This window comes from Heloderma suspectum, chromosome 1, assembly GCF_057233095.1.
Source record: "Heloderma suspectum isolate Gila_16-S chromosome 1, 16-S_ref, whole genome shotgun sequence".
Lineage (NCBI taxonomy): Eukaryota > Metazoa > Chordata > Lepidosauria > Squamata > Helodermatidae > Heloderma > Heloderma suspectum.
The window spans coordinates 321,538,783-321,563,077 of record NC_139458.1 but is presented as its reverse complement, the minus strand read 5'-3'; the positions used below and the strand labels follow the sequence as shown (position 1 = coordinate 321,563,077).

General features: G+C 46.2%; 1 protein-coding gene across 1 annotated transcript in view; it reads left to right on the top strand.

Moving 5' to 3' along the window:
• AK9 (adenylate kinase 9) overlaps positions 1-24,295 on the top strand; it is a 95,683-nt gene extending 71,388 nt beyond the window's left edge. The window contains exons 32-41 of the mRNA XM_084827268.1: positions 2,867-3,080; positions 9,943-10,144; positions 13,019-13,165; positions 13,573-13,793; positions 15,724-15,920; positions 16,916-17,085; positions 18,735-18,833; positions 18,924-19,026; positions 19,130-19,244; positions 23,467-24,295. Of these exons, the coding sequence (XP_084683394.1) occupies positions 2,867-3,080; positions 9,943-10,144; positions 13,019-13,165; positions 13,573-13,793; positions 15,724-15,920; positions 16,916-17,085; positions 18,735-18,833; positions 18,924-19,026; positions 19,130-19,244; positions 23,467-23,669 (1,671 nt within the window). The 3' untranslated portion in view covers positions 23,670-24,295. The remainder of the gene's footprint in view (positions 1-2,866; positions 3,081-9,942; positions 10,145-13,018; positions 13,166-13,572; positions 13,794-15,723; positions 15,921-16,915; positions 17,086-18,734; positions 18,834-18,923; positions 19,027-19,129; positions 19,245-23,466) is intronic.

Below are 24,295 nucleotides of genomic sequence, written 5' to 3'. Positions count from 1 at the left end.
CCGCCACCACCCGCTCAATCACCTTGCCCCAAAATGGCAGATTTGAGACTGGGCGAAAGTTGTTCAGAACTTGAGGATCCAAGGAGGGCTTCTTTAAGAGCGGTCTTATCACTGCCTCCTTGAGGGCTGATGGCATCACTCCCTCCTCAAGGGAGGCGTTCACCACTGCCTTGATCCCCTCACCCAGTCTCTCTCTGCAGCTCATAATGAGCCAAGATGGGCAAGGATCAAGTAAGCAGGTGGTCAGCCTTACAGATGAAAGCACCTTGTCCACTTCATCAGGAGGAAGAAGCTGGAACCGATCCCACAAAACCGGTTTGCCACAGGCCGCCTCTTGCTCACTAACTGTATCCACAGCGTGCAGAGTAACACACCTAATCTGATCAATTTTATCTGCAAAGTGCCTTGCCAAAGCCTCACAGGAGGCCTTAGAATGCTCCAGTGGTTCCGGAGCCACAGGACCGACCAGGCTCCGGACCACTTGGAACAGCCTCCTGGGACAGCACTCTGCAGACGCGATGGAGGCAGCATAATATTCCTTTTTTGCTGCCTTCACTGCCACGTGATAGGCTGAAGATACAGCTCTAGCCCGTGTCTGATCGTCTTTGAAGCGAGACTTCCACCACCGGCGCTCTAGCCGTCTCACCTCCTGTTTCAGAGCTCGTAACCGCGGATTGAACCATGGTGCAGTCCGAGCCCTGTTCAGGGGGAGAGGGCATTTCGGAGCCACCCGATCTAATGCCCCAGTGATTGCGGCATTCCAGCCACCCACCAGGGTCTCGACCGAGTGGCCGTTGGCATGCCCCAGAGAATCCCCAAGCGCGTTCAGGAATCCATTTGGATCCATAAGACGCCTGGGGCGGACCATTTTAATGTGTCCTCCACCCCTGCGGAGGGGTTGTGGAACCGAGAAGTCCAACGTCACCAGATAGTGATCTGACCATGACAAGGGGGTGGTGGATATACCCCCGACTTCCAGATCACTCCCCGCTTCTCCAGAAACAAACACAAGGTCTAGTGCATGACCGGCTACATGGGTGGGCCCAGTTAGAATATGGTGCAGCTCCCAGGAGGCCATGGTCTCCATGAAGTCCCGAGGTGCTCCTGTGAGGATGGCCTCCGAATGTACGTTGAAGTCCCCCAACACCAGTAAGTTAGGGGACTGTACACGCACATCAGAGACCACCTCAAGCACCTCGGCCAGGGAGTCAGTCGTGCAGCGGGGTGGACGGTACACGAGCAGAATCCCCAGACTGCCCTTCGGGCCCAACCTCCAGTACACGCACTCAGCAACCTTGGTCTCCCGGAGAGGGGGTCTGGTGAAGACCAAGGACTCTCGGTAGATAACAGCCACTCCCCCTCCCCAATCCCCAGCCCTCGGCTGCTGTGCATACGAAAATCTGGCTGGACACATGGCTGCAAGGGTTGGAGCAGCAGCCTCGGCCAGCCAGGTCTCCGTAATACATGCCAGGTCTGCACCCTCATCCAGGATCATGTCATGGATGAGGGAGGTTTTCTGGGTAACAGACCTGGCATTGCAGAGCAGCAAACGAAGGCCAGACGATGGGGTCACGCCTCCCCCAGCCATCCTTTGGCTCTGGACAGGCCCGGAGCAGGGGACAGATACTACACATCTCTCCCTTGTTCCCCTTACCTGGCATGGCAGAGAGAAACAACCTTTGTTGGGGGGGACGACCCTTTTTTCCCCTACCTCTTCCCCCACCATCCCCAGCTGTGCTATATAGAGCTAGAGAGCTCAGCTTTGGGGGCTTGCTCCCAGGTCCTGAACGTGAGCATTTTAGTGCTATATAGAAGAAGTGGTCGCTCCTTTTTCCTTTCCTTCTCCCGAAGATATCCTCATCTAGCCCATTTCTCCAAACATTAACTTCCAGTCACCTCCCAAGATACCCACCATAAGTTGTTAGGGCACAGGTGGACAAGCCATGGGACATATGTGACCCTCAGAGGCCACCTGTGAGGCACATTGCAGGACCTCAAAATACCCCTTGCCCCAGTTCCCCCTCCCGCATTGAGGCAATGCAGTTGTGCTGGGGAAGAGGGGGTCTGGAGATGCCTCTCCCCATGCGCCCTCTTCCAACAGCTTTTGGCAGGCAGCTGGGAGCCTAGTTGAACTGGGGAAGGGTCTCCAACACAATTGATGTTGATGCAGCTGGAGGTTTTCTTTCTCAGCCCTCACCCCGCCCCCCACCGGTGATCCCTTTGCAGTTGGGATCACCATTTCCCCACCGCTAATAGTATTAGCTCTCCGCTCACCCAGCAATCCTCTCCCATGTGTGTGTGAGTGAGTGCACCCATGGGCACTGGCACTGCATGCATCCCTTGGGCCCAAGGAAGTTCTCTGTAGCCTCAACCCTAAAGCTCTTGGGTCCTTTTCAAGCCATTTTGGGGTGGGTTTTTAAAAAAACTTTTTTTCTTTTAATTTACACATTTCTATACTGCTGCATACCATGGGAATCCCAGAAGTGTGTAGAAACCACTGCCTTATTTTTTAGATGCCCCCATTTCACTTCCAAACCCTTAAGCATTTGACTACCCATGTTCGCTATTAAAAAGAATTATAAACTTCTTAAACTTTACTGTTCTTGGTCCTATAATGGTTTTCAGCCAAATGTATGCATTAAAAGAGCTGTATACTTTAATGGTGTGTGAAGTTGTGGCTGCTGTTGTCAGCTTTTCTCAACAATTATTTGTGCTAGTGTAAATTATTTTAATGGAAGAATGGAGAAACCTTGCTTAATTCTCACAAACTAAATGTTAATAATTGTTAGAATGTAGATGTAACAATTTTCCTATGGAAAATGTACAACAGTCATTCTGGACATCAGTAACTCTGTATTTATTGCAGCTAAGTGAAGGAGATGCAATCAAGCCTTATCAAAACCAAGATACTCCAAGCTTTCCAGTTATTCATCGAAACTGTGTTTATTACTTTACAAGCAAGGAAAACAGAGAAACATTTATGAAAAATCCCATCTATTATCTCCGCCAGCCTAAACCTAAACCCACTGTGCCAGTGAAGATTGCAATTGTGGGGCCTCCAAAATCTGGAAAGACAACAGGTAGAATTCTACCTCTCCTGAGTGTACAATTTTTTAAAATTCATAAATAGGTATATGATTGTTCACTTCAGCCCAAATTTGGGCATGCATTCTGCATCTGAGCTGTGCTGACACCATTTAAAGAGGAAATGTGGTTTTTGGCCTTAGGGCACAACACTAAACCAACAAACAGGGTAATATTTCCCTGTTCCACCCTAGATATTGCTCTGGACCACAATGCTAGATAGCTGCAGTGCCTGCAGGTGAAAAAAGTGTACACAACCAAAGGTGTTTTGAAATTTTTTGTTGTAGCTAGTCACCCAGTTGAACACAGGTAAGCTGTTTTCCCATTGGCTTGTTTAGCCAGGTGATCAGTGGCAGTAGATCAAAAAAGCTCCAGCAGTACATGCAGTTGTACTGCACTATGGTATTCTAGGATTGCAGGCCTGCCCATTCCAAGTTCTGCGTGCCTCAGTTTTATTTGTGTTTTAATAATTGCATTTGTATTATCCAATTTGATGTTGGTTAAGAGAAGGGTTGTTTTGTACTACATGCTTGCATAATGTCTACCCACTGGTATCCTTTGATGGAGATGGTGAAGTAACAGGAATTTTAATACCTTATAACAAGTGTGACCTGCAACAAAACGTTGCAGTGTGGGTGCTACTGATCAGGATTCCAGCCACTCCACTCCATTCCCTCGGTTTCTCATTTCCTCCCCCAATCCTCCCAGTGTGTCAGGAGCGCCCTAGCGGCCTCTTTCAGTAGACTCCAATAGCCAGCTCAAGACACAGATGAAAGGATTCTTTTCAAGGCTTTAATCCTTTTACAACTTAATGACTCTTTCGGATGCTAATCACCAGCGACTAAGCAAGGAACAGCAGAGTGGCCTATGCTCTGAGTAGGCAGTTGATCCCCGTTTGAAGGAGAGTCACTTGAAGACCCTGAACTTAAGGGCTAGGGAGAGATCCTCCCTCTTTCCCTTGGCTCAGTTTCCACCCTGACATCATCCCCGCTCCCATGAGGCCCCCCCTCGTGCTCTTCCTCTGGGGCCCCGGGTTTGTGGGGGTACAGTTGGTGGAAACGCCTCAGCAGCAACGGAGCATGCACATTTTCCACAGGTTCCCAGGTTCGCTCATCTGGCCGTACCCCTTCCAGTCCACTAGATATTGCAGGCGGCCGTGAGAAAGGCGGGAGTCCAGAATCTCCACGACCTCAAACTCCTCCTCCCCTCCACCAGCACTGGCGGCGGGGGGGGGGGGAACCGACTGAGCAATGAGGGTCTCCAGAAACCAGGGGGGACAGCAAGGACCGATGAAAAACAGGATGGATCTTCATGGAGGCGAGGAGAGCCAGGCGAAAAGCAACAGGGTTAATCTGGGCCATTATCTGGAAAGGCCCCGTGCGGCGAGGCGCGAGCTTCCTTGCGGGCGAGTGAGAGGGGAGGTATTGGGTGGACAACCAAACCCAGTCCCCCAGTTGCAGAGATGGACCCGGCTGGCGCCACCAGTCCGCAGAGGCCTTGTAGGCTGACTTGGCTTGCTCGAGGGAGTACCGTAAGAGGTGGTGTACCGCTCACAACTCCTCTAAAAACTCATGGGCCACCGGCACTGAAGAGAGAGCTAAGGTGGACGGGAAGGTCTTGGGGTGGTACCCAAATTGGCAAAAAATGGAGTTTGGCGGGTGGAAGCATGGCAGGCATTGTTATAAGCAAATTCTGCGAGAGGCAGCAAGGAAAACCAGTAATCTTGCTGGTAATTGACATAACAGCGCAAATATTGCTCCAGAGTCACATTGGTGTGCTCGGTCTGACCATCCGTCTGTGGATGGTGGGTGGAGGAAAGACGGAGCATCACATGGAGAAGCCCAAGTAGCTCCCTCCAGAAATGGGCAGTGAATTGGGCCCCCCTATCCAAAATGGAGCCAGAAAACATGCGCCAAAAACAGCTTTGCCATCTCCCTGGCTGTGGGCGACCCAGAACAGGGGATGAGATGGGCCATCTTAGAAAACAAATCCACCACCACCAGAATAGTGGTCTTACCGTGTGAGGGAGGCAAGTCAGTGATGAAGTCAAGGGAGAGCAGTTTCCAAGGTCCTGAGGGGATAGGCAGGAGGTGAAGCAAGCCTGTGGGCTTGCCTGAGGGGGCCTTCACCCACTGGCAGGTTGGGCAGGAGGCGACATAGGTCTTGACGTTCTGACGCACACGAGGCCACCAAAAATCTCGCATCACTCCGTGCAGGGTCTTGGCGAAGCCAAAATGCCCAGCGGTGGGGGAGTTGTGGCACTGATGGAGGACCTTCTCACGGAGGGGTCTAGAAGGCACATAGACCTGGCCGGAATGGTAAAGCAAGCCACCTCACAGAGAGAAGGGGGTAGACTGGGGGGGCAGAGGCTAGCCCCAATTCCTCCACCTTTATGCGGACAAAAGCATCCTGAGCCTGTTCAGCCGAAGGAGCTCCTCCCAAGAGTGAGGCACCGCAGCTGCTGCCAGGCTCGGGGGGGGGGGGAGAATCAGAGGGGGGGATTTTCCTCACCCCCTGGCTGGAGGTCCAGCTTACAAGAAAGAGCATCTGCTTGTAGGTTGTCAGAGGCCTTCACGTGGCAAATCTTAAGGTGGAATCGGGGGGGGGGGAGTGACCATCTAATCTGCCTCTGGTTTAAGGCATGGGCTGTCTGAAGATATTCCAGGTTGTGATGGTCGGTTCTAACTTCAACTGGATGCTGTGCCCCCTCCAGCAGATGATGCCAGGTCTCCAAAGTGGACTTGATGGCCAACAGTTCCTTCTCCCAGATGGTATAATTCCTCTCAGACATGTTCAGCTTTCTGGAGTGGTAGGCACAGGGTTGCAACCTGCCGCCTGCCAGATCTGGCTGAAAAAGCACCGCCCCCACCGCAAAGTCAGAGGCATCAGTTTGCACCACAAAAGGCTTCCTCGGGTTGGGATGTAACAGGATTGGCTCAGAACTAAAAAGCTTCTTAAGTTCCTCGAAAGCCTGTTGGGCAGATGCCGTCCAATGAAAAGGAGATTTCTGCCCTTAAGGAGGTCTGTGAGAGGAGATGTCAGCCGAGCAAAGCTGGGCAGGAACTTTCTGTAGAAATTAGCAAACCCCAGAAAACGTTGCAAGTCCTTCTTGGTGGATGGAGCCTGCCAGGAGAGGTCAGCCTGGACCTTTGCAGGATCCATCCTAATACCGTCAGCTGAGATAATGTAGCCAAGATAGTCCAAAGAGGTTAGGTCAAACGCACATTTCTCCAGCTTGGCATAAAGATGGTGCTCGTGGAGGTGCTGGAGGATGGCGGAGACATGGTGCTGATGGTCGTGGGGGTCCTCAGAAATTATAAGTAAATCATCAAGATACACAATGAGGAAAGTGTCCAAATAGTCCCGGAAGATGGCATTCATAAAACGTGAAAACGGGGGGGCACAGGCGAGCCCGAACGGCATCACTAGATATTCATATGCTCCGTACTGGGTGCTGAAACAGGTCTTCCACTCATCCCCCTCCCGGATGCGAATCAGATTGTAGGCGCCATGCAGGTCCAACTTCGTGAAAATCTTGGCTTGCCCCAGGCACTCCAGCATCTCAGGGATCAGGGGGAGGGGGTACTTGTCAGGGATTGAGACTGAATTGAGGGCTCTGTAGTCGTGCACCGGGTGGAGTTCTCCAGATTTTTTGGCCACAAAGATGGTAGGGGCGCAGGCGGGGGAGGAAGAAGGGCGAATGAAGCCACGTTTGAGGTTTGTGTCCAAAAACTCTCGCAGAGCTCTAAGTTCTGGCTCCAACATCGAATACAGTCGTCCAGCAGGTTAATGGCACAGTCAAATGGGGGGGGGGGAGCTGGTCGGCCTCCTTGTTGAAAACATCCCGAAAAGCTGCATACTTCTCTGGGAGGATCACGGTAGCTGAAGAACTGCCAGAAACAGACGAGGAGGGGGAGGAAAGGGTTAAGGCCTGGGCTGGGACTGGTGCCTCGATCAGGAGGCAATGCTCCCAGCAGTAGGGAGATGCAAACTCCACTTGCTGAAGCTCCCTAGAAATCTGAGGATTATACTTAGAGAGCCAGGAAACACCCAGCACGATTGGGTATTGGGGAACCTTGGCCAAGTGAAACTGAATCTGCTCAACGTGGGACTGGGCACGCAGAGTGAGTGGAGCTGTAATCCGGGTCACCGCGCCCGAAGAAAGAGGATGCCCATCGATGGTCTCCACTGCCAAGGGGGCAGGATGAGGCAGGGTAGGAATCTTGTGGAAGAGGGCGAAAGTTTCATCCATGAAACTGGTCGTAGCCCCTGAGTCCACTAAAGCCAGGGCCTCCACCCCACCCCACTGGGAGGAGTGGAGGTGAACATGCAATAGCAGATGGTAGGGTGGAGGGGTTGCGGAAGGCACCCACCGGGTGTGGAACCAACCCCACACTGGAGACCCCCAACAGGCTTGAGGGGCAGCCTAGTCAGGCCTGGGGGCGAGGAGGAGGAAGGAGAGGAGGGGGAGGCAGAGGAGCTGCAGGTCTAGCGCAGCAGGTTTTGGTGAAATGTCCCAGTTTTCCACACTGAAAGCATCGGCGCTCAGCGCGCCGCCGCTCTAGTTCCTTCGGCAGCAGTGGGGCTTGGGTAGCTCCCAGCTGCATCGAGGTCTCCTCTGCCTCCACCGCAGGGAGGGGGGAGGGGCAGGAAATGGGGGGAATGGGAGGAGGGAAATCTCGAGCCCCGGTGCCCCACCGGGTCTGCCGGCGGCCCTCCAGCCGACTATCTATCTGGAGGCAGGTCTGGATGAGGTCCTCCAAAGTAGGCGGGCTAGGCGTGCGCACCGACTCGTCCAAGATCTCGTCGTTCAAACCATCCAAAAACTGAGCCACCAGCGTGGCACCATTCCACTGTAAATCCTGCATCAGCAAGCAAAAAGTTGTTGCATAGCTGGAAACTGAGTCCTTGCCCTGCCTGAGGTGGCGAATCTCCCGAGAAGCCGTCTGCGTGCACAGGGGGTCACCAAAAAATCTGGCCACCGCTGTCATGAAACCTTGATAGTCCCTGAGCAGGGGGTCATTAGCAGGAAGAAGTCCCGAAGCCCATTTAGCTGCCACACCTGAAAGTAGGTTAATGATGAAGCCCACATGAACCTGTTCCGTCAGGAAATCCTCAGGTCAAAGGCGCATGTACAGCTCCAATTGGACCTGGAAAATCTGAAAAAGTCCTTTCTCCCCAGAAAACTTCTCTGGCAAAGGCACCGGGCACTTGCAGCGGGGGGGAATCGGAGGTGGTGGGGGTTGAACAGCAGCTTGTCGATTCTATACGGCAGTTGTCAGTTGAGCCACTTGATCACGGAGAATCTGGTTCTCTTGCGCCAGAGCTTCCACTGCCGGGTCCCTGGCACCCTCCATTCGGCAGTAGGAGGAGAGAGAGAGAGAGAGAGAGAAAAAGAGGAACGGGGATCAAGCTGTCAGGAGCGCCCTAGTGGCCTCTTTCAGTAGACTCCAATAGCCAACTCAAGACACAGACAAAAGGATTCTTTTCAAGGCTTTAATCCTTTTACAACTTAATGACTCTTTCAGATGCTAATCACCAGCGACTAAGCAAGGAACAGCAGAGTGGCCTATGCTCTGAGTAGGCAGTTGATCCCCGTTTGAAGGAGAGTCACTTGAAGACCCTGAACTTATGGGCTAGGGAGAGATCCTTCCTCTTTCCCTTGGGTCCACGGGAGGCAGCCGTTGCTTGCACGCCAAACGGGCGCTACGCCTCCTTTCCGTGCCCTCCATCGCTCGTCCCTCCCTGCATCTGCATCAAGCGTCTAGCAAGCCCCGTTCCCACACTTTCTCACTGCTAGGATCACTATCTCAGGAATGCCAGCAGGAGGAATCTCTGCCAGCTGCTGTGCCTGTGAGGGATGACCTGGCTCCTCTCCCACGGAATGCTGATCCTCCTCAGAATCAGAACTGCTCTGGGGTTCTATCGGCTCAGTTTCCACCCTGACACAGTGTCCAACAGTCAGCATTCTGAGCATGCTCATTCCTCATGGGACTGTTTTTGTTTCCCTTGCTTTTTAGGTGTTTTATTCTTAAGATGGGGGGAGGGTTACTTCTGCAATGCCCAGAGTTCCCCAAGCCAGCTGATACCTCCCTTTTGTGTGTGGGTGGTGCCATTTTGGGTACATGAGGAACAGCGCTTACTGCCTGATCATCAGAAATCAAGGGAATGATATCAGCTATGTGGATCATCCATGTAAATGAAAAAACAAAAATAATGGGAGGTCATAATTTTTGCCATTTAATCAAGAAAACCATGAAGTATATTTTCCGTGGCTGGATGTTAACCATTCTTAATTTCAGGTGGTGTTAAAACTGCTCAAGGATCTCCTTCAGTAGGCTACTTTTGAAAACCTTGATATTCTTGCTGTCATAATCAGTCTACTACTGTTATACTAATCATAGAATCATAGAATAGTAGGGTTGGAAGGGGCCTACAAGGCCATTGAGTCCAACCCCCTGCTCAATTCAGGAATCTAAGTCAGAGCATCCCTGACAGATGGCTGTCCAGCCTTGTCTTGAATGTCTCCAGTGTGGGAGAGCCCACTACCTCCCTAGGGAATGGGTTCCATTGTCATATTGCTCTATCAGTCAGGAAGTATTTCCTGATGTTCAGCCAGAATCTGGCTTCCTGGAACTTGAGCCCATTATTCTGTGTCCTGCATTCTGGTATGATTGAGCAGAGATCCTGGCTTTCCTTTCTGTGACAAGTCCTTGAAGAGCGCTATCATTTCTCCCCTCAGTCTTCTCTTCTCAAGGCTCTTCTTTATTGACATGATTATTTTCCTTGTAGACCATGATCAATATATTGCAATGATGTGATCAAATGTTTCTCACTTGTAACCAACTTGTTTTTCAGTTGCCAAAAAATTTGCAAGTGCCTATGGATTATTGCGCCTTTCCATGGGAGATGCCATACGTTCAGTGTTAAACAATCAGCCAGAGACAGAATTAGCGCTTGTGTTGAAGTGGCACCTTCATAAAGGACTGACTGCACCTGATGAGCTTGCCATCAGGGCTCTAGATATCGCACTGATGGATACCGTGTGTAACACGACCGGGTGAGAGACATTTTTTGAGCGGTTGTGTGGCATCTTTTCCAGAAGGACTAGTTAGGATCATACCAGCATGAAACAGGTTCCAGCAAATACCACAGGCAGTTGTGTTTGTCTGTCCCACTTGAACTCCTGCAGCGTTCTGCTGCTTGAAGTTGCACTTCTCTCATTCCTAAAGGCCATCTGGCACAGCAGCTTCCTAAACTAGCAGCACAGCCATATTTATGGCTGCAGCAGCCACACTACACTGACATATAGGAACAAGGTGTCCCTCTGTGCTGAAACTCTGGCATGGGATCCTATCCTTTGACATGGTACTGTGGAGCACAGGATTGGAATATTTGATATAACAAGCAACAGCAAATATTTTAGTCCCTTCTTACTAATTTTTGGAAATCAAAGTTTACATGGGGCTGTTCAAAAAAGAACCCTTTTTAAGGCTGCTTCTGTTTCCTGTATAATCTCTGAAGTTCATAACTCTGTTCTTCCACCAGCCTTGCTTTTTTCCTTTATCTTCCAGATTTTCTCATTCTTTTTTTTTTTTTTTGGCTTTATTATTATTTATTTATTTACAATATGCATATATTGTTCCACATCAAAAGATTTCGGAGCAGAGAACAGCAAGATGAAAGAATAAAACACCAGATTAAAGCAGTTAAAACATTTTAAAAAGACAAATTCCAATAAGGCGAATGTAATAAACCGCAGTTGGTCACTCAAGGAAGGCCTCTCAAAAGAACAGTGTCTTCAGGAGGTGCCGAAAGGAACACAACGTTAGCGCCTGCCTGACCGCCAAATGCAGGCATATCCACAGGAAGGGGGCCACCACAGTGAAGGCTCTTTTCCTGGTGGACTCCAGCTGTGCCCTGGGTCCATGTTGAACTACCAGGGACATGCCCTCTGATGACCTCAGTGACCGGGCAGGTTGGTAAGGAAGGAGGCGCTCTCAGGTATCCTGGTCCCAAGTTGCTTAGGGCTTTGTACACTAGCACTAATACCTTAAACCTGGCCTGGTAGCGAAGAGGCAGCCAGTGCAGTTCCCTCAGCAAAAGAGTTGCATGCTGAAAAGGGGCAGGTCCCGACAACAGCCGAGCTGCTGCATTCTGCACTAGCTCCAGCTTCCGGACCAGCCTTAAGGGCAGCCTCAAATAGAGTGCAGTGCAGCAATCCAGTCTTGAGGTTACTAATACCTGTACCACTGTGTTCAAGCTACCCCTGTCCAGGAGAGGCTGTAGCTGGTGAACCAGCCAAAGCTGGTAAAAGGCACTCTGAGCCTCCGTGGCCACTTGGGTCTCCAGCAACAATGATGGATCTAGGAGTACCCCCAGACTACGGACCTGATCATTCAGAGGGAGTGCAACCCCATCCAGAACAGGCAATGAGCCTATCTCCCAGACCTGGGAACCACTCACCCACAGGGCTTCTGTCTGCCAGGATTCAACTTCAGTTTATTGGCCCTCATCCAACCCATTACTGGGTCTAGGCACTGATTCAGGACTTGCGCAGCCTCTCCTGATTCAGATGTCACAGGGAGATAGAGCTGCATGTCATCAGCATACTGATGGCATTTAGCTCCAAATCCCCTAATGAATGCTCTCAGCGGCTTCATATAGATGTTAAACAACATGGGACAAGATGGTGCCCTGCAGGACCCCATAGCATAATTGCCAAGGGGCCAAGGAAAAATCACCCAGTGTTACTCTCTGAAATCGGCCCTGTAGGTAGGACTGGAACCACTGTAGCACAGTGCCTCCGATACCTATCCCGCAGAGTTGATACAGGAGGATACCATGGTCGATGATATCAAAAGCTGATGAGAGATTGAGAAGAATTAACAGAACTTTCTTGTAACAGTCTTCAGTCCCTTCAGTGTATGAATTATTCCCCCCCCCCCATGTTTATGTTTTGATCTGGTCTTTTTGTAAGTCTTCCTCCCCATTCTATCCTTGCTAATATTATTCCAGGGCCTTTTAGTTATCCGTTTAGCTTTGGATGGTAGTTAGAATTCTTACAAGAGCGGCTTGATGGAATGGCCCTCCTTTCTCACTCATGTCATTTGTTGGTTCCCCCTACCACAGCCTCAGCAGTGATAGTAAAACAAAGAGCAAGCCTTCTTCAGAAGCACCTATTGCCCTAAGACCAATCCAGGAGCAGAACAGATAACATCTGGAGCATGGGTCAGGGCTGCGTTGTATACACAGCAACAAATGTTTATTCCCCCTAGGGGAGTACAGACCTTTTTTTGGTCATAAACAATGAATTCTTGCAGATGCACCCATATAGTCCATGATAAGAATGTAAGAGATACGGTGCTGGATCAGAAACTGTTGTATTTTATTATTTCTATTAGGGCACAATCCTGTGGCCACTAGGCAGCAGCTAGATGGCCATAGGATAGGTCGGTTCCTGGGAACCAACCTTGGACCCCGTGCTCTGAGGTTGGTTCCCAGAAAACTGACCCCCACCCCTTCCCGCGCTGCCTCATAGGCTGCAGGGATTGGCCCTGCGCTCCTCACTCGTAAGAGCAGCACAGAGCAGCAAAAAAAGGGTGTTCCCAGGAGCAGGGCGGTGCAGGAAAGATGGAAATGCCGTTATGACACATCCTATGTATCATCCAGCTGTTGCTTCCCATGCGTGGCCAGACAGCCGCGAAAGCAGGGCTGGGGGAGCGAGGTGGAGATCCGCTCCTCACCACTCCTCCCGCCCTGCACTGGATAGGCAGTCGCCCCTGGGGTCAGAGGCGACCCTCGATCTTGATAGGATCACTCCTTAACCTCTTTATGTGCTTCATTAGCAACATTCAACAATACAGGACTTGATACTGTACAAAAATAAATCTGAATCCAGATCTGTATTTTCTTCATTCCCCCGCCCCCACAGGTTTGTTATTGATGGGTATCCTGTAACAAGAAAACAAGTAGGCCTCTTGGAAGAAATGAAAATAATTCCATTAAAAATATTTGAGTTGGAGATTGATGTGAAGGAGGTTTTCAGAAGAGCACTGCTGGATAAACAAAACCCTGAAAGGTAGCAACACCAGTAAGATTGCAACGTAATAATCCCCTCAAAATGATTCTTATAGTAATGCAAATCTTTTTAAATCTAATGCTTTGAAGATTTTTTACAATAAGAACAATTTTACAATAAAACCATATCAGAGTTCTTATTTGTAGTTCTTTATAATTTTCCACTGTCCCTTCATACCCATTCCTACTGATTGCCAAATGGAGCATAAACCCATTAAATGTTGTTACCGCTAATTGTCTGTCTGCATCCTTCCATGATATAGTATTCAGCGCACTTGGATGTCCTCATTACTTAGTTGTTAGATTATATTGACAGTTAACATATACCAATATGATATGTAATAGAATAGTTTTTAGGAGGCAGTCTAGTTAATCCTTACATTAATGCACTTCAAATTGTCTTCTTAGACCTCCTTATCCAATACACGACAGCTCCCATATTCTTTCTGTCAAGAATTCATGTTACAGAGCACAAACTGAAGAAATCAGACCTTACTATGAGGAGCAACACCAGAACTGGTATGTGATTGATGCATCCCACAGCAAATGGTGGATCTGGAACAAAGTGCTTGAGGAAACTCAAATAATCACCAAAAAAATCCAGACTTATCTGGAAAGAATCTGGCAAGGTAAGCGGAGAATCCTTGTTTAAATGAAGGGGGTGGGGTGGGGTGGGGTGGGGTCTTAATAGAATTACAGTATTTGACCTAAGAATAAAAATCAAGAGTAATTTTGCGGCTTAAAAATAAAAGCTGAAATCCTTTGGAGGAAATTCATGACCTTTTCAGATGTTAATTACCAAAGAGAACTGTAGTATTTAGTTGTTAACAGGAAGAATTAGCAAGGTAGGAGGGTGTATGCCCTTCCCCTCATACCCGATTAAAAAAGTAATGTCTGATGTCATTAAAATGTCTGACATTTTAAAAACACAGCAATCCCTCCCTAATGACACCTTGGACACGGACACCTCTTGCAGGAAAGGGGTAGGGAGATACTACATTCAAATAAACATATAAAAGGTATAGCCAGAATTAAACATTATGAGACCCCAAATTTCTTAATGGGTTCAGATTCTCATTATCGCAGAGGGGAAAAAAACCACTGGTTCTCAATTTCTGATTAGTGGTACTGACTATTGTTATCAGAATTATCCCCACCCTGTAACAAAAGGCTGAGATTTGGTGAAGAGGCATCTTTTTTCCTTTCTGAAGTCCTATCTGAAACTACGGGTGTTTTCCAGATAAGCTTTTATTTTGAAATCGCCCTGCCTCATTCATGGAATTTTACAGGGGCCCAGGTAATATTGTCTTCCACTTGTAACCCTGCCATTCTTTTCCTACTGCTTCCTCAGTCTTTTTTCTTTCCACACACAAAAAACATCCATTAAGGAGGAAAAGATGGAATGGATGCACAGTGTCTTCTAACTGGTAGCACTAGGAGCTCTCTGTCTAGAAATACCCCATGCTCTTAAAAAAGGTCATCTAAAAGCTCTGCCATATGAACTTGTTCGCTCACAGCTATAATTTATATTTATTTTATTTATACATCTATAGCCTGTTTTTTGACCATCATCCTCTAACTGGATTATAAATCAATCCACATAGTATTCAGGGAAGTAATACTGTTTGCATCTTGGGCAAGGAGAGGTTAGATCTTCATAGTGAACAGCAGGGAGGTGAACCAGGGTACCAAACATGGTTTGATGGCACATAATGCAGCAACCTTGTTGAAGCTTAGCAGATATAGGACTGCTCAGTGCCTCGATGGGAGACCTCAGCCTTCCTGACAATTGGCTGTGCTGGCTGGGGCTGATAGGAGTTGAAGTCCAAAACATCTGGAGGGCATCAGGTTGGAGAAGGCTGCTATGGCTGCCTTGAATTCCATAGAATAAAGGAAGGATATAGAATCTACCAAATAATTGTAGATCAGCACTATGTACCCAAGTGGTTGAAAATCATTGGATTGGATCCAAACGAAGTCATACTTAGAGTAGACCCATTGAAATCAATAAGTCCTATTGATTTCAGTGGGTCTCCTCTAAGTATGACCAAGTCAGGATCTAACCTATAGTTCTTAATAATTTGTTTAAATTTGATTAGAGCTTGAATAAGTTTGTGAATGTACCCCAGATTTGGTTTTTCAGCTGAAGTGAAATACAGTATTCTGTCAAAGCCTAGGTATACTTTAGTGTTCTCCTTATAAAGGATCCATTTAGCAAATGAAAATTTTCCAACAGCGAATAAAAGATTATACTGCTTGTACAAAGCATGCTAATAAATTAATCATGTCTCGTAACCCTTTATCTTCTATGTCCTGGTAAGCTTTTCTCTGCTTAAAAAAAAAAAAGCCAGAATCAGTTAGAAACATTTCTAGCCTTTTGATCTTCACACAAGTTCATCACGCTAACCTGCTGGTAACCTTATTTACAAACAGCAATTTGCCATTCTCTGTATTATTTGATAGAGCTGTTGCATTTTTATGTATCGGTAGAACAGGTATAATCTTCCAAATACAGCGTCAGAACTGAAACACAACAGTATTTTGCCCAATTGTTAACAGGAAAAGCAGCCAGCATTGCCGATTTGTGTATCATGCCACAAGAACTGCTGTCTCGTCTGGGAGAGTTTGGGCAATACTGTCCCGTCACTCTTGCAGAAAAGGGAGAGCTCGTTGATTGTTCCGCATCGCCTTCTCTGCAGTTTGCAGCAGAGTTTCGAGGACATTACTACAAAATGGCTGGACAGGAGGAACTGGATGTAAGTATCAAAGCAGGTAAAACATGTAAATTATATATTTGGAAAGCAAACAGGTGGTGGCACAGGGAATATATAAACAGAAGTACAAAGAGCTAGTGTCATGTAGTAGCTAAGACTAAGAGTGTGAGCTGGGAAGGCCCTGTTGAAATCTCACCTCTGCCATGCACTCTCTTGGAGCACAATCTTATCCATGTTTACACAGGAAAAAAAGCCCTACAACTCCCAGCATTGATGGGAGTTGTAGGACTTTTTCTGACTAAACATGCATAGGATTGTGCCCTTGGTGGCCTTAAGCCAGCTACTCTCTTTTAACTTCAGCCCCCACCCCATCTGGAATATGGCAATAAAACTAGTTGATTGAGATGTTGCTTGAAGCCCTGTGAAGGTTGCAAAGCCCTCTATAAATGTTAAGAATTATATAAACACTGATTGCAAGCAGTGTTTACTTTTCATAAAGCTGTGACTGTTACGGGATTTTAGCTGTTGTATTTTTCTAATCTTTGTGGTCCAAATGATCCCGGCTGAAAGGGCATTCACTTGTAGTTTAACATTTCTGCTCCAAATGTCTGCACTGCTTTGTTTAGGTGCACCCTCCCCCCCCAAAAAAAGTAGCTAGTGAAATAAAGATGGTTTTGAGGAGGGATGATGTTATCTAAGCACTTGTGCTTGCTTCACATAGCCTCCCATTCTCTGTCAAATCACCCTCCTGTCCTCAAAGCTCTCCTTTCAGCAAAAATTCTCCTGACCCCTTATGATGTCACCCTCCTTTCTCTCTTGCTGATTGGATCCTGTCCTCCAAAGATGGCATTCTGTCTCCATTCTGTAGAGCACCTAATACACATTGAGCTGTTGTTAAAAGTTAAATAGTAATAATATCTAAGGAACTTTAAAAAATACCTCCACTCCGTCATGAAATTAATAACCATGAGCATTTTGTTCATTAATTAAAATATGAGATGTCTCTTCTTATAAATACCTGATTTCTTTTAATGCAGAAATTCCTGAATACTCCAGAACTATATGTTCCACCATTAGCACCTCTTCCTCTTCCACTCCCAAATAAGCTGCCAAAGAAACTGACTGTAGCAGATGTGAAGGCTTTATTCCCTATGCAAGCTGAAATGCAGGGATACTGTCCGGTTACTTACCTAGATGGGAAGCAAAGGTAAATGCTTGCATTTCCAAGGATTTCTCAACAGCGTGGAGAAAAATGTAATATGCACTAATAAGTGCATATTACTCTCCCAAACAGCAAACTGTAACACCTTATTCCAAATGTATGTGGAATATGCTCTTCCTTGGGCTTTGTGCAACGTTTCAAGCATTACCTTTCTGTGACTCATCAATAATAAAGAGGATGTGTATCTATCCATCTGTCTGTCTGTCAGCATCATAGTGCCAAGACCATGAGACACCTGAAACCTGACATGCACACTAAGAGGACCCTAGGAACACCTTGAGGTTCTTTCATGTTTTAAAACACATTAATTTATCTCAATATGTTAATGTGGTTGAAGCCTGTAGTAACATCATCAGCCACTAGAGACAAACTTTCCTAACCAGCACATAATTTTACAGTCCATACAGTTTAAAGCCAGGAGAGATTAGTAGGCCAAGGGACGCAGTTAAGTGCCTGCCCTCTGCTTGGGGCAACCCCCCTCAGGGGAAGGGAATGGACAGACCCCTCCCTCAAAGGATTATAGGGGGTGAACCATGGCAGGGGCTGTGCCTAGGGGTGCCAGTGGGCATGGCTTCAGTCAGACAGGGCAGCACAGTGTGTCTAATTCTGACAGCTTTGTAAGCGTCACTGTATCAAACTAAGGGCTATTCCAACCCTTATGAAGCTGCGTCCATTCGCTAGGGTTATTTTATTAGTCTTAAAAGTTTGATGGTTAAAAAAAAACATTTAAAGTAGGGAAGACTGACAGTGTTCTCGTCAACTTCACATAGGATCCAAGAATCCTTATAGTCTTTGGGTTGTTTCCAAAGCTGTCCTTCCTACATACAGAAAGCATCTTCCATTCATCATAGAACAGTTTTCCATCTCACAGAATATGGCAAACATTTCCCTTTGGGGGATAAACATTCAGGCCAAGCACATGCCCACACAGATTACTGAATCAGTGCCTGAAATCAGTAATAGACTAGAGGTGGACTAACTGAAGCTTAATCCACATGACAGAAATGTTCCTGGTCAGTAGGACTGATGTTTCAGGGATAAAGATGTGGCATCTTTTGGAATAGGTTGTAGTCTTCTGAACTGTCATCACTTTCACAGTTAGGCGATGCTCTTCGATTCCCAAGTGGCAGTTGTGGCCAGAAGCACTTTTGTCTGGTATAAGCTGGTGTGCCAACCATGCCAGTTTCTGGAGAAGTCGTATCTGACCATGGTCACACATGCCTCAGGCCGCAATCCTATACCCACTTACCTTGGACTTACTTCTGAGTAGACATGTATAGGAGTGTACTGTAAATCACATAAATATTGGATTATTGAAAGATGCTTAATCTGGGATTGCCTTTGAAAAGCATTTGGATATCTCAGCTTGTTTGAAATGCTTTGACTAAAATTTTGACCTGAACCAATTTTTCGGAGCACATGATGCCTTTTTTATGCCAGCTGTACTGACTTCCAGTCTATTTCTGGGTTCAGTTCAAAGTGCTGATCATTACCGTTAAAGTCCTAAATGGCTTAGGACCAAGATATCTAAAGGACTATCTCCATCTATAATCTGAAGTGAAAAGACAGGGCTTTAATGTGGTAGTGGTGATGATAATAATGAATAATGGCTTTGTTTCACTATCTCTTTTGAGGTATGAAGCGCTGATACCTGGGAACATTGAATATGCTGTACTTTATCGCAAAAAGCTATATATTTTTGAAAGTGAAGAAAAACTTCAGAAGTTTATGAGGTACTAAATACATTATCATCATCATCGTCATCATTATTAAATATCTCTTTGTGTTTATGTTTTGCAAACACATAATTTCTATATTCTTAGACTACCAGAAAAATACTGGAATCAGACACTTCCACATAAACTTCCTCCAATAAAAGAGCCAATATTGCTGACAGCTCTTCCTCTGACTGGATACCTTGAACAGGTTATTATGTTTTATTATTAAATACATTCAAACATAAAACCTTGTTTATGGAATGGTGTGATTGTATTGGTCCAGTAACATTAATAATATTTTATGTTTGCAGGGTGTGGCAACAGCTCTGATAAAAGCAATGAACGAAGTAGGCTGTTTGAAGCCAAAATTTCCATTCCTAAGTGTGAAAAAGACTTCTCTGCTGTTCATAGCCTACCATTTAAAAGGTACAGTAAAATAATAATAGTGTGAACTGTGGGTGCAATCCCATCGGGTCGCCCTTGATACTCATAAGCCTCCAAACTCAGAGGCTGACGAGTATCCGGTGCAGAATGGGAGGCGCGGCAGAGGCAATTCTCGCCCCTGCTGTGCCTCCTGCTCTGCAGTTTAGCTAGATGAGCGTTTTTGCCCATCTAGCTGAGGCAGCGAGGAGAGGGAGGAAAGGAGGCTGGGGAGGCCTGGGAATATGGCGTAAGCCGTTCCATTCCCTCCCTTCACCGTCCACTGGCATGCTCCCTTTCCTTTCCCTCCAAGTTGCCTTTGTGACCTCGGAGAGGCAGCTGGCGCAGTTCTCTCCCTGCCAGCTACGAGGAGGAGGGGGCAGGGAGCTCAGATTCCTAGGTCTGGGGTCAGAGCACTGTCTCCAACCTCAGATCCAGGAATCCGAACTATCCTATGGCTTCCCAGACTCTGGCTAGGGGTCATAGGATTGCTCTCTAAATAAATAAAATAAGCATTGGTTTGCATATGCAAGCTCACTAATTTTCTTTTTTTTATCCACATACATAATAATACAGTATTTATGTATTTAATTATCTACGTAAAATGTGCGGGCTAACTCTGGCAAATGTATCTCGTTCTAGCATTTTGGGACTGTAACTCACCAGCACAAATGTCAGAACCAGGTCATTAAAAAATAAACAGAAAAGAAAAGGGAGTAAAATGCAGTCCCATCCAACATCCCTGATGCTAAGAACATGTCACTGCTGTCCACATATGTTTGGTTGTACAGCATCTGATAAGAAATAATAAACATTTGTCTATAGACGTTTCATTTAATTTGAACCATAACAATTTCCTTGGAACGAAGTCAAAGGCTGATATAAGATAAATGAAGCAGAGAAAAGTGTACCACCAGGAATCTCAAATTATGGAATTGTCAGAGCTTCATAATTATAGACATTAAGCATGTACAAATACAGAAGAACATGTTTGGCCTGCTGATCCCCTAACTGGCCAATATAATATTCTGTTTAGTGAGCAAATTTGTGCTTGTGGAACTGGACAGAGAGAATTTCTAGGTCATGTCCTTTTGTACTTCAAAGTAGGGAGCCCAGAGAGTAGTTATATTCAGAACTCTGCCTGAAAGATCCTCTGGAACTTTGATGTCTTTCTGTTCAACTGATGACTCTATTTATGTTACTAATAAGATACATACATTTCTTCTATCTTAAATATTATTGAGAAGCAGATGGCAAAGTAAGAACTTACTTTTGATCCCCCTCTAAACTTCTCTGTATTCTTTCTATATACAGTTGGGGCCAGAAATATTGAAACAAGGATAACTGTTTTGGCAGTTGCCCTCTGTACACCATCACATTGACGTTGAAAGGAAACTCACCCAGATGGGAGCAAAGTCAGGACTTTCAGCTGTAATTCAAGGGGTTTGACAAAAGTGGGGCACTAACCATTCAGGAAGTACAGCCAGTGGCATACACAAACCCCCATCGTTGGTGGCTCATAAGTAATGGAACGAATGGCTGACAAACAGCTGCTTGGCCGGGTGTGGCCTGTTTCCTGGGTACCCCATGACCAATCAAGCAGATAAAAGGCCTGGAGGTGGTTCTGAGTGTTATATTTGCATTTGGTAGCTGTTCACTGGAACTCCCAAGATGAGGGCCAAAGAGGTGTCCATGCAAGTGAAGGAGGCCATCATTAGGCTGAGGAAACAAAATAAAGCCATCAGAGAGATCGCAAAAACAGTGGGAGTGGCCAATACAACAGTTTGGAACATCCTGAAAAAGAAGGAATTAACTGGCAAGCTCAGCAACAACAAAAGGCCTGGAAGACCATGGAAGACAACTCAAGTGGATGACCACAAAATTCTGCTCATGGTGAAGAGGAACCCTTTCACAACATCTAGCCAGGTCAAGAACGCTCTTGCAGAGGTAGGCATGTCATTGTCAACATCTACAGTCAAGAGACGGCTTTATGAATGTAAATACAGAGGCTTCACAACAAGGTGCAAACCACTGGTGACGCTCAAGAACCGAAAGGCCAGATTAGCCTTTGCCAGCAAACACCTAAAAAAGCCTGCCCAGTTCTGGAATAAGATTCTTTGGACTGATGAAACCAAGATTAACTTGTACCAGAATGATGGGAAGAGAAAAGTATGGAGAAGGAAAGGAACAGCTAATGATCCAAAGCATACCGCATCATCTGTCAAACGTGGTGGAGGCAGTGTTATGACATGGACATGTATGGCTGCCAATGGAGCTGGGTCACTGGTGTTTCTTGATGACCTGACTGCTGATAAAAACAGCAGGATGAATTCTGAAGTGTATAGGACTATACTTTCTGCTCAGATTCAACCGAATGCTGCCAAACTGATAGGACACCGCTTCATATTGCAGATGGAGAATGACCCAAAACATACAGCAAAAGCTACCCAAGAGTTTTCTCAAGGCAAAGAAGTGGGATGTTCTTCAATGGCCAAGTCGGTCACCTGATCTCAACCCAATAGAGCATGCTTTTCACTTACTGAAGACAAGCCTGAAGGCAGACAGACCCACAAACAAGCAGCAGCTGAAGGCAGCTGCAGTAAAGGCCTGGCAAAGCATCTCGAGGGAGGGAACTCAGCATTTGGTCATGTCCATGGGTTCCAGACTTCAGGCAGTCATTGACCGCAAAGGATTTTCATCCAGGCATTAAAGGCGATCCTTAAGTTTGAAATGATGTTGGTTTGTTCCATTACTTATGAGCCACCAATGATGGGTGTGTGTGTATGCCACTGGCTGTCCTTCCTGAATGGTTAGTGCTCCACTTTTGTCAAACCCCTTGAAAGTCCTGACTTCGCTCCCATCTGCGTGTGTTTCCTTTCATCTTCAATGTGGTGGTGTACAGAGGCCAACTGCCAAAACATATCTTTGTTCCAATATTTCTGGCCCTGACTGTAAATTCTGTTTGTATCAAATTGTGTAGGTCTGTGACCATAACAGATTTAGTCATTCATTAATAATTTGGTCTGAGGCCCTAAGTTAGACCCCTGCCCTAAGTAACAGTGGCAGGCCATATCTTTAAACATGGATCTGTCCCATTAAGTTCAAAGTGGTGGTGGGGAATGCAATTTAAAGGGCAAAACATGTGCATGAGAAGGGGGTGCTGAACTCTGCCCTTGCCCAGCACTCTTAATCCTTCAGTCCATCCCTCCATGCACTTTTCTTACAATTGGACTCCAGTACCAGAAGGGATCCCAGTTGGAAGGGAAGTGCTTGAGAAGACAGGGCTGCAGAAGGAAAGTTGTGGGTGCGAGATGGATGTAGCACCCCATGCCTGGGCATCCCTTTGGCCCTTTAAATCCCACCCCCCCAACTGTTTTTACTTGATGGCTGCCAACTTGGACAGCTTTAAAAGGGGAAATTCATGGAGGATAAGGCTGTCAGTGGCTACTAGTTATGATAGCTAAGTGTTACCTCCAGTATCAGAGGTGGTGTGCCCCTGCATACCAGTTGCCTGGAGTACAAGCAGGAGGGTGCTATTGCATTCATGTCCTGTTGTGGGCTTCCCATAGGCAGTAGTTGGCCACCGTACAAACAGAATGTTAGATTAGATAGGCCGGGGTCCCAACCTTTTTGGACCTGTTGGCAAATTTAGGAATTTGAGTAACTGCTGTGGGTGCCACCACCAAATGGCTCTCACAGTGGATGTGAATAGTCACATAATGGCTGCTGTGGGGCTTGGTTGGTCAAAGGCATACTAAAGAGGTGGGGGTGGGGAGAGGAAGAACAAGGCTAGAGGCTAGAAAGGGAGACAAAGACTGCCCTAACATTTTCCAAGGTTCTTCTTAACAAATTTTTAAGGGAGCAGGCAGAGGAGAGCTTCATGGGTGCTGTGTTGGGGACTCCTGAGATAGGTCTTTGATCTGATCCAGCATGGCTCTTATGTTCATCCACCCCCTGCTTTGTACGTGGATGGAGCAGGCAAATATTTAAAAACATGGATTTACCATCTTGTACCTTGGATTATAGTAGAATAATGGAGTTAAGCATTGCAGCCAAAATCTGAATGTGTAACAACTGCAACAGTACTGTAAATGTGAATTCATTGTGTGGATTTTGTAGGCCCTTATTGTTTACATAAATCATTCTATGATGGGTCCTTTGGTATCATGATGATAGCAGTATATGATAAAGGTGATATGAAACAATCCATGCTATTTAATTCCTGCAGCATATAACCCTAAGAGTTCTGATTATATACGAAAGAAGTACAAGAATAAGTTGGAACGGTTCATAGATTACTGTGAGCTCATCCCATACCTGGGAACCAAAATGACACGGAAATACAAGGAGCCTCAAAATCGACCTATTGACTTTGATCACAAATTACGGACCTTTTTGTCTCTCAAAGATGTGGACCCAACTTCTCATTAGTTTGGAATACTGCACAATGAAAAAATCACATTCATATCTGAATGCTAAATTCTAAATAGAATGGCTTCTTATTTGTGGATCCCACCCTACAGAAGACAGTGGATAAAAGCTAACATTTAGGCTTGTAATACTCCCAGCAACATGAATAACACAGTACTGTAGTTTCATACCTTTTAATGGGGCAGTTTGCAAAATGCAGTACACAGAACCAACACCAATAACTAACACAAGTATTTGCAAGATTCCGCTCAAGCCTAAATGCCTTTGCTTAGAAGTAAGTTGTCTTGATTGCAGTCGAAGCTGTCTATTTCTAAGTAGATGTGTTAACAAACGGGGCATACCCGGATAACATTCTTCAACATTTTACCAGTGGTAAGATGAATACATGTATTGTTTTTAAATGTTTTAAGCTGTCACTGGAAAATTCATCTTCAGTCTAAATATATGATTCTCTATTGCTGTTAAACATTGAATACATTTTATTTAAATATAATGCATTTTATTTTATTATAGCATTTTGAAGTAATGCTTTTGGCCTTCAGTTATTACTAATTTGAATTTGTTCCTTCTCCAGTTGACAAAATACTGATTTCTACCTGCATTTACTTAAAATAAAACAATATTTA